At 37.8% G+C, this 14,591-nt stretch overlaps 1 protein-coding gene across 2 annotated transcripts in view; it reads left to right on the plus strand.

Annotated features, from left to right (window-relative positions):
* The window catches only part of ZNF804B (zinc finger protein 804B), a 231,648-nt gene that overhangs the window by 187,960 nt on the left and 29,097 nt on the right, over positions 1–14,591 (plus strand). For both annotated transcript variants that reach the window (XM_085050664.1, XM_085050665.1), the window contains exon 2: positions 11,992–12,135. In XM_085050664.1, the coding sequence (XP_084906790.1) occupies positions 11,992–12,135 (144 nt within the window). The remainder of the gene's footprint in view (positions 1–11,991; positions 12,136–14,591) is intronic.

Raw genomic sequence — 14,591 nt, forward strand, 5'->3', positions numbered from 1 at the left:
TTTTTCTGAAATCAAGCACCTCTACATTGCCCTGTGTTCAGTACATTCGTGGGATTAATGGACACCCCAGGAGGCCTCATTTTACAGCATCAAGCAGCAATCAGCTGCTGGAGTTGTTGTCTCAGGAAGCCTCAGGTCTCCACAGCAGCCCTAGAAGTGCTCATTACGTTTGGGTAACATATTCCCAACCAAGTATTTGTGACAGAATTAGCTCTGTGTTATATAGTTTATTCATTTGAGGGAAGATGAGGATGGATCATCTTTTATTTGTTCAACAAAGTATCTGTTTAAGATCTTTTGTGTCCCAGGCACTGACAGGTTTATTTTAAATTGCATGTTGTATTATACTGTTCTGTTCCTGATACCAACAATCATATATGATGAATTCAAGAGCACAATAGATGTTTGCTATCAATTTGGTAACATATTAGTATTTTACTCACAAAATATCACAGCAGAAAAAAAGTAGTCTCTGATTATAAACAGGTATTTTCCTTTTCCACATCTTGTTTTGTTTTTTGTTTTTCCAAATCTGCCCCTGCAAGAATGTGCTCACCCTCCCTTTTATTAAGTGTGATAATCTTGGTAAATCCCCCTGGATCTAAATTGTATTTTCTTTTTTGTTTGTTTTGTTTTCCCATTTATTATGCTTGTTATATCTGGATCCTATGGTCTCATTAGAATCAGTACCAAAGCTTCTATTGAGTCCAACCATGCTGAGCTGTGCTAGAGCCTGGGCTGGAGATGGAGGAAGCCGCAGCTTTGGTTTGTCAGGCAGTTTCTGGGAAGGGACTTCACCGAGATGTGGGTGGAGCATTTTAGGCCAGCATTTTTAGATAGCCATTCATGCCCTTTTGCAGCATGTGCTTAACCTGGGTGATGGCACAGAAAGAGAAGTTAGGAAGTGGCACAAGGTGTCACAGCTGATCGTGAGAATGGTAGTTTCTCCACATCCTCATGAAGGCCAGGAATTTGTTCTAAAGATATATTCTTGCGGCGGCTACTTCTGAAGTCATAACCAGAAGTGCTTTAAATGCCACAGGAAAGTTCATTCAGTGAGGAGAAGGGCTGTCTTGAGCAACACAGGAGATGAATTTGGGCTTCTGGAAGTCGACTCAGGCGAGAGAACGAGATGAGGTCTCTTCAGCTTTATTTGGGGTTACATCGGGGATAGGAAAGTTTGGAGAGAAATCTGAAGAGCCCAGAACAAAGGCTCTACAACAGATTATAAGGGTACATAACTAGGCGGGTTTACAAGTTTTCAGAACAAATAGAAAAGTGAATACAAGTAATTTACAGTCTAAATTTACCAATGTCTAACTCTGAGATATGCAGGCGTCGAGTGGTTGGAGAGAGATAACGGTTCATACTATCTGTAATACTTTTCTGGGAGGTTGCTGGGATAATCCATTTCTTCTTCACTTTCTTCTGGCACTTCTCCCATTTCATCCCAATCCTCCACATTCTCAAGGGCACTGAGTTCTATCTCAGCTGCTTGGGCCGTAACATATTCTGGCTAATTTTTTTTTTTTTAATGAGTAAGTAATCAAAAATATTGCAGACTTACAGCTGATTAATGAATATCACTACCAATTACACAGCCTGATAAACAAAGAAACTGACAGCAAGGACCACGATTCTGTCTCTGCCATGGGTTGTAAATTGAAGGAAAGGTGTCGCTGTTGAGCAGCTAGCAGAGTAATGAATGCATCAGTTCTCAGTGGCAAGAAGGAATGACCTTTATTGTTTTGATTTCATCACATATATAGAGTTCTCAAAAGTCACCCAGATTGGTCAGTCAGAAGCCTTCCCCCAGGCCTGATTGGCCAGGCCTGCACTGCCCAAGTTCTGGGACACTGTTCCAACAACATCCAAACTTTATCTTTATTTACAAAACACAAGAAAACTTCTCATGGGAAAAACCTGTGCTAGCCACAGAAAGGAAGGACCAAAAAAAAATAGAAGGCAAGAGAATAAAAGTGCAAAGTCATACAGGATCATCTGTAAATTGAGCAGGATACCATGGGATGTAAAGATTCTGTTGTGTACCCCTGGAGTGATTGTGCACTGAGCATGAAAACTGTGGAGAAAACCACTTGGCACTTGGGTACCAGGGCTGCTACCAGGCAGTTGTTCCTGCATCATGGCTGAAGAACATGGGGTGGCAGACAGTTTTACTTTGGAAATTGCCATAATGGTGCCATTATTCTACAAGTTGAGTGCCAGTTGTATTTAAAAAATTAACTAATTTTACTTGTGTGCTGCAGGGTGGGTTTCAAGCCACACACACTTGGCTAAAATAGAGGTAGAAAAAGTATTCCTTCCTTCCTTCCTTCCTTCCTTCCTTCCTTCCTTCCTTCCTTCCTTCCTTCCTTCCTTCCTTCCTTCCTTCCTTCCTTCCTTCCTTCCTTCCTTCCTTCCTTCCTGTCATGCTCACATCTTTCCTATCTCCCTCTCTCTCTCCCTCCCATGCATTTTTTCCAATCAGAATGTAAACATTATACTTTGATCTAAATGAAAAGATTCTTTTTTGCTTTTTGTCAGGTCATGGAATTGTAGCTTTTATAAAATTTCAGAGATAACAAAAAAAAAGTATATAGAATTTTATAACTCACGTGAATGCGTTTGGGGAGCTGCAGAGGAAGAGGGATATATGTGGGTGTAAATAAGCTTTGTTTTTTTCATTTGGACTTCATAGACCAACTTGGAATGCTTTGTTTTTCCCTTGGATTACCTCAAGTGCTGAGAAAAAAGCAAAGCTTTCATAAATCAGTGTTCCAGGTTTCTGGGGGAAAAAAAAACAACTAATGTGCAGAAATGCCCTGATTTCTGGTTAAAAACCTGCCATCAAATGCTACACTATGCAAAAAAGATGCAGTATTTTATGTATGTATGAGTTTTAAGAGAAGGTGGACAGTATAAATATAATTCAAATGTATGATTAATGTTTACCCTGTAAGACATTTTCTCAAGTAGATTGCAAATATAAGTACTATAAGAAAATAAATTGACCAATCTGGATTTACTAATAGTTTATTAATATTTTATCATAAAATTAAAAATTATTCTTTGTTGCTATGAGCAAAGAAACCCACTGATGTTAGGCATATTACATCATTTATGATCTTGAATAAGTCTACATGAACTGGTTTTACTATTATGGTATCAGCAAAGAAAGACTCCAACAATGCTAAAAGAGAGACATTTAAATGTTTAATGCTATGTGTATTAAAGAATATAAAATGGTATCTGATGTGATTAGCCTGTACTTTATGAAAAAGGTACTTCATAAAAATGGTTCTAGCAGCCATATACGAGTTGTGTGATAACTGTTATTATGCTCACATCAAATGCTGTATTTCCCACAATTACTGCATGATCAATATCATTATCACAAAGTGCTTTTAGCTAACTCAAATATGCAAGTCGCTGCATATAAGTTAAATTCTGTTGCGTTCTATAGAAGGAGCCTTTAGGTCAAAATGTACAAAGATCTCAAAAAATGTCAAGTACATTTCATCTGAAAAGACGTGACAGACAAAGAAATACATCACACAATCCATTAAATGCAGGGCTAGAACATGCATTGTACTCTAAAAATCACAAGTGGAACAGTGAGAATAGTAAGACATAAATGGAGGACTAACTCTTCAGATTAATTGATAATACCTCACTCATCAGAAAAGGAGTAAAAGAAATGATCACCTGATAGGAGGAGAGAGAAAGTAGTATGAATCAGTGAACAAATTGAAGGAATTGACTTTGAATAGAAGGCAGACAAAAATGTCACAATCAAATTCACTGAAGGACTCACATTTGCACAGAAAAGCAGGACTATAAGGAAAAAGTGAATGATGGTTTTTTTCTTCTTCTCCATGACAAGAACAGTTCTTCTGTCCAACTTTAAAAAATAATTTCTATTCTATCTACATTTTCCCACAGTTATATTAGCATGCAAGTTCAGTGAACCCTTTAGTAGGAAGCAGATTTAGAGCAGTCACACCAAACACCATATCTACAGAGTAGCTGGGAATATATTGAGATCCTCTATAAGTTTTTATCTTTTTAATCTTACCCACGAAGCTCTTAAAATTAGCTTTTAAATGCCTAAAATATAATCCTAATAGTAAAAAGCCCACATCCATTTCCACTGTTACCCCAGAAATTGTTTCAGCCTCTGCCACCTGCAATTTTGACAGTTCTGATGCCCTTTGTGTTCGCAGGCTGTCCTTGAGCCATATCTCTTCATCTTCTTAGGGCTGTTGCTCTAGTTACTGAATTGCAACAATTTTTTTTTTCTTTAATGGCAGCATTTATATTTTGAAATTGTTCTTTAATGACTTTATGCTTGGAAATTCTTTCAAAGCCATAAGTCAAATGCTAATGCTAGCAGTAATATAGGGCATAGATTAACAATGAAGCTCAGAGATAAAAATCAAGAAGAAACACATTAATCATTAAATAGATTTAGTGCAACTTTAGATTTTCCTAAATCTTCAAATCAAATTTAGTCAGCCAAAGTACATTGTATATTCCCCCTCATAAATATATCATGCTTCATCTTAAAATGACACCTTCAACTTCAATGTGAAAGTTGTCCTTAAGTCTTTTCCACTGATGATGAGAAGCCTTACGGACTCCAGCCTAAATATATTGAAAGCTTTATATATGTAATTTGGTCTTTCTGCCTGAGTATATTTCCCAATCTATTTGGAAATTGTGTATTTGCTGTATTCAATTTTTAATTTTTTTTTTTTACATCTGCATCTCACTAGTTGATAATGTATGGGAGAAGATGCTTTATCATCTTTTTTTAAAACTAGGGGTTGCCCTGACTCAGGTGCAGGACCTTACGTTTGGCATTGTTGAACCTTGTGAGGTTCACAGGCATCCACTAGTTGAGCCTTTCCAGTTCTCTCTGGATGGCATCTCATCCCTCAGGCATGTCTACACACCACTTAGCTTCTTGTGATCTGCCATCTGTCATCTGTAGGTGCACTTGATGCCACTATGGATGAGATTATTGAACAGCACTGGTCCTAATATGGACCTGTGGGGACACTACTCATCACTGACCTCCATTTTATCCCTTCATTTTCTCAAATTGAACTTTTTCCCATTTATGTTATTTCCATTCTATTTTTAATATCTTTTTTAACCTGGCTGTTTATCCTAGAACTCTTATTTCTGCACTACATGCAATTCCAAGCTGTTTTTTCTCACTTAAATAAATTATATCTTGGTAATTACTTTGTCATGGTTTAACCCCAGTAGAAAACTAAACTATTATGAAGAAAATTACCTCTATCCCAGCCAAAACCAGCACATACTTCCTTTTAGATATATCCCCTTGGAATATAAAATGATCTGAACCCTTTGGTTTGATTAATTACATATTTCTCTAAAAATTAAACTTAATACATACAATTATGTATTCAACTTACAGTTAGGTACCTAATTACCTTTGCAGGTCAACTCTTGATTATATTTTCAGAAAATCTAATCCATGCAGCTCCCTCAGTTCCAGCAATTTCTGGAAATGAGGAGAAAAATGTTGAATCACATTAGGATGTTTGAAAAATGCCCTCTATATGCTAGAGAGTTTTAGTGGTTTTTTTCTCCATTTAAAATGTTGAAAAACTTTTTAAAAAATCTCAAAGTTCAATTCCTTTGTGAAATTACCAGAAGCAGCAATGTGTCTTAGAAAAGATTTTCTGAAGAACGGAACAGATTTGCTAATGTTCTTTGAATTCACATATCTTATAGAGTTTGTTCCAATCAGCGATGATGATTTTGATGGTAAATAGATTAGGAATTGGTTTATGTGTCCTATTAGTCCCAGCAGGTTTGTAATCTCAGAGGCATGTAGGACCTGCTAAAAGCATTGCACTTCTCAGCATTCTAGTAGCAAATGGATGTGCATGTAATTGAAAATGCTGCAGTAATTGGCTAAGTGTGAAAAATATGAAGATGTATTTATTTGCAGAAGTTAGGTGTTGTCCTCTATGAGTCAGCTGAGAATGACAGCATTTACTGCCTTTGAAGAAAAAATCCTTTGCAAGAGATAACTCTGCAATTCCTCACTGTAGATCCCACAGTGGAAGAAACTGTGCATAAAGTTTTCAAGGTGGAGAATGGCAAAACATCTGTGAGATAAATGAAAATGTTCTGTACTGCTGGCTGTTGCAGCTGAACAAATCACTTGCTTTTTATTTTATCTCCACAGCTTAACTTCCCTAGGAAAGTCTTTAGGTAAGAGAACAGTCTTCTCCAGGGAGAAAAAAAAGGAGAGCTTTCAGGGAAAAGTTCATTAATTTCAACCAACCTGATGTTCAGTTACATATCCTAATATCAGGACATTTTTGTTGTACTCAGGTTTCACACTGCACACAAGTACTTTGATTACTTCCTGCATTCTATCACCTGCCTGCTGAGTTTTAAGGATCTTTTAAAATCTATCTCACTCTAGCTGCAGAAGAAAATACATAAGGACATAAAAATTATGGGCTGGTATCCCTAAAACTGCTGAATGAGGAGGACATGATGAATGAGCCCTCAAAATGGAGATTCTATGGCTGCTGTTTCTACACATCTATGAACAGGTCCTGACCACCCAGGGATGTTCTGTGCCAGCCTGGGCAGTTCTATAGATTTCCCTCAAAAATGTTATTAACAAGTGCTTACATTAAGGATCCAATGAAAATATGAATTACAGATTGAGATCTGGTTTAGGCATGTAACTTACTTTTAAACCTCTTATCCCTACTTTCTGCTCAAATATCGCCTAAGTTGATCTCAAAGTTGAGAGATGCAGAACCTTCACTTTTGTCTTCCCCAACAAGCACATACACCCCAGAGCAAACTGGTTATGTCCATACTTGGCCTATATTTCCTCAAGTCTCTCTGGTATTGTCATGGGCAATTATTGTATTTGTTTTTATTTCACTCTGGATGAAGAAGTGTAAGGGATACATCAAAACACTGCTGGGGTAGTTTTTTTGTGGCATGATGCTGCATGTGTTTTTATGGCATGCAAGCATTGCTTCACTTGGGAAAAGTCATTTGGGTTTCCATGAGACTATATAGGGCATGGAGGAGTTGGTGGTGTCTCAGCCCTGCTGCCTGTAGAGTGTGGTCCCAAAACTGAATGTTATTCTGTAACTGCAATCATTTTTATCTCAAAGGGAACTCTGAAATGAAAAAGCCTGAGAATGGACTATCACACATGGAGTGGGAATGACAGAGAGACAGATTCTAGAAGCCAAGTTATTTGCTAGTGTAGATGTACCAAATAGTATTTTACAACTGACATTTCACCAATACTGAATCAAGTGGAATCATTACCCTCAGCAACTTACTTATAACATTACTGTTAATATGTCAGAGTGTGATTTGCCTTGACTTTCATTGTTGACTTTCATTTAGTTTCTTTTTCCCTCTAACTCTTGGACCTTTTTCCTTGCATTTGGATTTACTCAGCTATTCACAATCTCATATTGATGAATGTGATTTTCCCCTCCAAAGTGCAGCACTTGACACACACCTTACTGAATTTTATCTTGCTGATATAAGAACATTTCTGAAGATTATTACTGTAATTTTGAATATTGATCCTGGTCCCTAAAGCATTTGTATGCCCTGTGCTGTTAATTAGTATCATTCATACATTTCATACATAATCGCAATTCATTTTTTCATCAAAATCACAAATGAAAATATATTTAAAAGTCTTAGATGTAGACTATAATCTGTAGCTAATACATGTGCTTATATTTGTCCTATTTCTCCTTTAACTTCTAGTCTGAGAATCCCCAAGATGCACTTCAGTAGTTGCATAAGTATTTAATACTTGCATTCATATCTAATCTGGTTCACAAAATTATATTTAAGTTACCAAATTCCAATTGCTTCTGTCCCCAAAGAAGGAGCAGTCTGTCATTTACTGAGCTCTGCATTAATGTGAGTTAGCTGTTCTGTCACTAATTTTGCATTCCAATTTAGAAATAGGTAATCAAAAGTGGGCTAATATTTTTCTCATGTTGTATTTACAAGCACCATGCACTTACTCCACTATATTTATAGAAATCCATGGGTTTGTAGAAAATCGCCTCTGAAAGTTATATTGTATCAAGTGACCTACTTTTCACCTTAATCCATTTGAACATAGCAGATATATTTACTATGAGCTACTGAGACAAAAAATGTGGTATTGTTTTGTCTAGATCAGCATCATTTAATGGCCATGCAGTCTATTAAATATCTATTACAGACTCTGGATTTAATAAATGATTTCTAATTGACTAGATGTCAGTGGCAACATTTGAGAAAACTCAGTTACATGGGATTTTTCATTGATTTTCCCTATATTAGAAAATGAAATGTCAGCTACCATTAACTGCATTTTCACAATAAGAAGCATACTGCAAAAGTAGCTGCTAAGTGAAAGCACTTGCAACCTAACACGCAATAGAAGTATTTTAAAAAAATTAATCCAATATATAAACAATTATTACAGCAATGTGCCTCTGCGGGTCAAATTGATGTGAATGCAATTACTATCTGTAAAACAGAGCAATTTTGCAGGCTTCTAGAAAAAATGCATTCACATACATATTCTGCACTTGTTTATCCTTATACACTACACTGTCTGCATCCATCAGAAGTTGGTTTACTCACAGTTTCTAGGAGCTCTTACCTACAAGGATGGCATCAGCTCTGACATCAGCTTGCACCACTGTTGTCCATGACTCAAAGACAGAACTGCTAATTTATATTGTCTTGTATATATACACAAGCATACCCAGGCCATTTGCCATTACTAAGGAGCATACGATCCAGAATAAAGTTTATGAGACTGTGACACAGATATTCATTACCATTGAAGATCCACAGTTCAAAATGCATTTGTGCATCTGTCCTGCTTGCCTGTATCTGCATTAGTGTTATCAGGCCTTCATGATCTCATATGTTTTCTACAGGTGTAATTCTGTAGCTTTTCTTTCCTGTGATAGCATTTATTATGCCAGAATTGACCATCGGGCTATGTAATCCTAGTGAGATGATGTTAGAAGTCTGGATGTGAAAATTCATTTGACTGTGCACAATTTGCAGTAGTGCTAGAAGTTCTTATGTCTTTGTAGGGAAAGAAAAATCCATGACCTTTCTAAAGCATGTGATGTAGCATTCAATTTCCCTGCATCTGATCGATAAGCAAGCAGGAAGTTATATCTTTTGCCACGGTAGACAAGCATAATTAAGCAATAAGGCAATGGAGGTAGTTGTGATTATCTTAGGATGCACCTGGGAGCTGCCTTGTTGCTATTTTAAAACATCTTTATGTGAAGGGAACTGTATTAATTTCTGCTGAGAAAGATAAAGTTGGCAGTTTGGAATGCTCATGAGCAGCAGTTTCAGTTGTGCTTCACAGACAGTAATGTGATGTGCTCACCCCAAACAATTAGGCTTCTCCTTCAGCAGAAGCAAAGATTGAGCAAGTTGTAAACATTTAATTGACAGTTCAGACCTAGCAAAAAAAAAAAAAAAAGCACAACCCCTCCCCCAAAACAATTATTCTTTGGCTGGCTTCCAGTGAGTGCAAAACTTACATTTTTACCAGTTTAGAATAAAAATATGTTGCCTCCAACACTTGACTTTCAGGGAAGACATCTCTGCATAATTAATACTATTGCATTCACATTCTAATTTATGCATTTTAATTATATCAAAGGCCTGGTGAATAATTAATGCTAGCAAAACAATGGGTCTGAAGCATAAGCTGAAAAGTATCACTTTTTAATGGGCTCTGTAAATTTAAATAACTAATGAAAGCTATTTAACTATTTGATTGTGAGAATATTTCTCCCTGATACAATCAAGTATTAACTACCATAATTGAGCATCCTCTCAAGTGGAGAAATGTTAGCTCAGGCTAGTTGCTTTCTCAGTGTACTACAGTATATTGACCCACCTGAGCTATGTACTTGCAGGAAGGAGATTTATTTATATGTTTGCCCTGTGGGAGGGACTGGCATGTCATTGGTATCACCTATAAGAGGTAAAATCAAAATTCCAGGCACAGTGCTCCCCTTTGACCTCCTGTCTTCAAGTAGGTCAGTTCATGCAAGTTTCATGGGGAGATTTAGAACTGAATCGAAAGAAATACAATATAGAATTTATTATCTTTGAGTTCAGCAATCTAAGAATTAAGGATGTAGGCCAGGTGTAGTAATTTAGAGCCTTGCAGTAGTCAGAGAGAGATGGAACCACTAGAGAATTTAATCTCATCCTAAAATGGGTTTTTGAAATAGATGGGATTAATAACCATTTGGCAGTGTCTAGCATTTTTCTGTTTCTTACAGAGGAAGATTAGAATATTGTCATACCCTACACCTAGCTCCTAGACAGTCTAGTTTAGATGAAGTTAATCTCACTAGCAAAGTCTGCCTCAAAAACTGTGGTGTACAAAACACCTACTCACACCAATCTGAGGGTGTAAAGACCAGGGCAAAGCAGAAGGGCTCACAGCACAGAGCTGTGCAAAGTTCAGTGTGTCACACTGACAACCAGCAGCCGGTTGCTTGGCCAAGTCTCAGACTTGAATCGTGCCACTCATTAAGAAAGTCCTTCCCACTCTGAAGGGCTCAAAATGTCCATTTTTGTTGGTCTGCCGTAACCAAACATCAGCCTTCACCCTGCTCTGGTCCCTGGAGCAGTGCTGGGCAGTGAGATGTGCTAAGAGCAGGCTGTCCCAGATGTGCAGTGTGTCCTGGCTTTGTGTGTTTGAGTTTGTCACGCAAAGGGTGGTGAAAGCGTGTGGACAACAGACAGCACTGACTGCACTGCATGGAAAGCCTGCCAGCAGAAAGTACTCATTTCTTTAGGGTAGTGAAACGATACAGCAAATGATGAATTACTGCAATCCCTCGCAATATATTACATACACTCTAGGAATATCAGCTTGTCAATATGAATATAAAATGCATAGCTTCTACCAAGTTTTTTGTTCTTGTTTTCCGTGTCAGAAGTTTGCATTTTAATGCAAAATGTGTAAGGAAGTGTCATAACAATAACAACAGTATAAGGAAGGACGTTTAAAAGAATTAACAAAGGCTGCTGTAAATTTTGCATATCAAGGCCTTTATGTAAGTGCATTAATTTGAGCTCAGTAACTTTTAACTCCTATGTTTGAAATTTTCTCTTTTTACCTAATATTATGTACTGAAATGAAAGTATTTGACCTCCATAGCAATCACTTGTGTCTCTGGGGCGATATGGAGGGTGACTATATAGCAGCTAATTGTGTTTTCACTGTTTTCAGCTGTGTTTCCATGAGCCTGGACATGAGCCAGCGCTCTCCTCAGTGGCTGCAGTCTGCGTCAGGCAGGCATGAGTTCCTTTCCGTTTGGATAGGCTGGCTGGTGTGTCCCCCCATGCAGATGTTGGGAAGGACAGGGAGCAATAGAAAAGGCTCTTGCAGAGGTGGCTGTGCTCCAGGGAAATCTCAGCCAGGCATAGCAATCTGCTGCCTGGCCCCACTGAATATTTCATAGAAGGTAGAAAGCAGAGCACATAAGAAAATCTGCCACAGTATCAGATTAATCCAGTTTATTTCTTGTGAGCAATAGTACCTGAAGGAGCAGACAGATGTTGGGGCAATCTAGGGCTGGTGTCAGACTTGACAGGCTAACACTGGGCTTCACTTGTTTTTCACTGCTCAGCTTTCCTGCCCAGGAGGATCCTGATGCTATTCCTTTGCACCCCATTCCTGTCTACTCTTCCTACCTCAGAACCTACAATGAGTAGTAAAAACAATTCCCCAAGAAACACAACTCTTATTAAATCCAGCGTAAGACCAAAACCAACTGAGCATGTTTGGGATGGAGTCTGGTGTTCCAGCTGTCCAGTGCTTGCAGTGTGGATGATGAAAAGAGCTGCTGAAGCAGGAGCTCACGATCTCAAGTGAATTGTCTCCCTTTGCTTCTGCCTTTGCAGGACTACGCTGAGAAGGAGAAAGCTGCAGCCAAGGCCCTGGAGGATGTGAAGGCTAACTTCTACTGCGAGCTCTGTGACAAGCAGTACCACAAACACCAGGAGTTTGACAACCACATCAATTCTTATGACCATGCTCACAAGCAGGTAAACCTGACAAATGTCTTGCATGTTACAATAGTCTGTCTTCCTTCCTCATTTATTACAGAAAGTGTCTAATTTCACTCAAGTAGAAGACAATTCATCATTTGGTGCTTTCAATTCTGACATGTTACTTTACATTAAAATAAAATGGAAAATATTTTTTATCACAATTTCTCTTAAGCTACTCTGACTGAAAGACCGCCATCTGCAGTTTTAGATACAGGCTTAATACTAATGTCCACTCTTAATTTGATATATTTAAATGTGGAATTACTTATAAACCACAGGCAGGGGAAAAGACCACTTCCTCAAATAACTAGGTCCCTCTTTTGGCTGCAGAAGGCATATGACCGTACTATTTCAAGCTGGTCGTGATGTTTCAAGTGCAGAAAAGAGTTTATTTATTTATTTATCTGTTTATTTAAAGCATATGTTTCAGGTGTTAAAATCTATGTCTCATGTTCCTCGGGTTGAAATACATTTTGCCTTGCATGCAGAACATGATATTAAATAATCCCAAATTAAATGTTGGATTCCTGGAAAAAGATAAATTTTTATCACTGTTTTGGATCATTTTTATCACATTTGTATGTGGCAGGTATAGTCAACCCATAGGTGCCTATTAACCTTATTTCCTGCCTCGTAGTTTTCCTCCAATTTTGGCAAAATCCCTATTTCAGCTGGAAATATGGAAGGAAAATGCAATTAATTCTTATAATACTTCAGAATTTGAAGAAAATGGTTTGCAAAGTTCAGGAATTAACATTTCTGAACCTCTGCAATCTGAAGTGACAGATTGCATCTGCTGATGTGACATGCTAAGCACATGTAACGATTTCACACATGTATCTTTTTCTCCTGTATTTCTGCCAGTGCTTGCATTTGAGTGCTCATGTATTGCGTGCATCCAAGTTTCCAGGGAATTACTGTCCTCTGTGTGATCACACTTGTGGGGTCACAAGGGTGAAGAGCTACCTCACAAATATTTCTTTCAAGAAACCATTTGAAATTCCAGGTATTTCTGACAGAGGATTAGAAAACAATAATGTTGAATAAAATGAACAATGCCAAAGGCAAAACTCCTCACTCTCCCTGAGAGCAATCTTATTGTCTTCTGCAGTTTCACAGAGGATGTAAATCACCCTGGAATTTTCTGTGTGCATCTATCACAGCACTTCATTAAAAAACTGCCTAAGGTCTGCCCACTCATCATGTTGAACCATCCTGCTGAATTCAAGGAGCCCAGAGTCAGCTACCTACGGGTAATAATGGGACTCTTTTGTCCCATCACTCCTAAACCAGAGTTACACATTTATGTATTAAATCAAAAGCAATTCCTACCACCACCATTCCATTAATTAATCCATAAAACATTTTGTAATAATACAAAACAAATGCTTTTCCAGATCCTGAACATGTGACTCTAATCCCTATAAATCCCCATTTGCTGCAAAAAGGATTTTTTCACCCTTCAGCTGTTTTTTTTAAGTCATCAGAAATGCATCTGAACTCAAATGGAGCCATTTGTGCCCTTTCCTCTTCACACACACCCCCTGCGAAAAGCAGTTTATGCTAAATCAAACAGCCTGCTTCATGCACCAGCTATGATTGGGTTGTTGGGCAGGGGAGGTTTTGGCAGATTTCTGTTATAAAAGGGCTTGTTTAAGCAATAAAACTCTTCTTAATTTTCAGATAAATTTACTGCTTTAAAAGCTGCCAGACGGAGTGCTGGAAACTAAGAGTCTGCACAGAAATGCACGACACATACAGAATATCAACTGGCAGTGCAAGCTCACCTCATCCTGCCCTTTCAGATGTAGTTCAGAAGCTCAGTTAGAGCAGGATTAGCTAGCTACCCTCCTGATGTGACAGGGTAATTCAGTCTCTTCTCCCCTCTCGCTTCTTACCTGGTTAGTCAAGTCTGGGAACAGAATTAGTTTGCCTGCCTGCAGAAATAGTGTGGATGTATCCTTTTCTCTGACTTTTATAGTCAGTCACAGAAAAGCCTCTATTCTTCATGCTTTTATCAGAGTAATCTAAAAAAAAAAAGAAAAAAAAAGTTAATTTATGGTTTCCTGTGGGTTTAGTTAGCTTAGTTTCAAAATGTTTATTTTGGGAGGAACATTAGCCACCACAAGAGCCTCTTTATCTGAAGGTATGTTTTCTGTTTCCCAGCAGTAATTTGAAGGTAGCTTTAGTAATCTGCATGGATATGTTCTAAACATCATTCTTCTAATAGAGAGTAAATTAAAATGAGACACTTTTTGCATCTCAGTAACAATACAGTGCAGTCCTCCCATGTGAATTCCCATTTAAATGCTACTACTTCACAATTCGTATTAAAGTGGCAATGATGTTTAGAGAAGATAGGCAGAAAAAAGGATATTGCACTGAGTACTTAATCATAAGTCTTTTGTTTGTCTTCCAGAGGAAACAGATTTTACTCAGAGAATCATGGC

Source organism: Lichenostomus cassidix, chromosome 2 (genome assembly GCF_008360975.1).
Source record: "Lichenostomus cassidix isolate B80296 chromosome 2, HeHo_3.0, whole genome shotgun sequence".
Classification (NCBI taxonomy): domain Eukaryota; kingdom Metazoa; phylum Chordata; class Aves; order Passeriformes; family Meliphagidae; genus Lichenostomus; species Lichenostomus cassidix.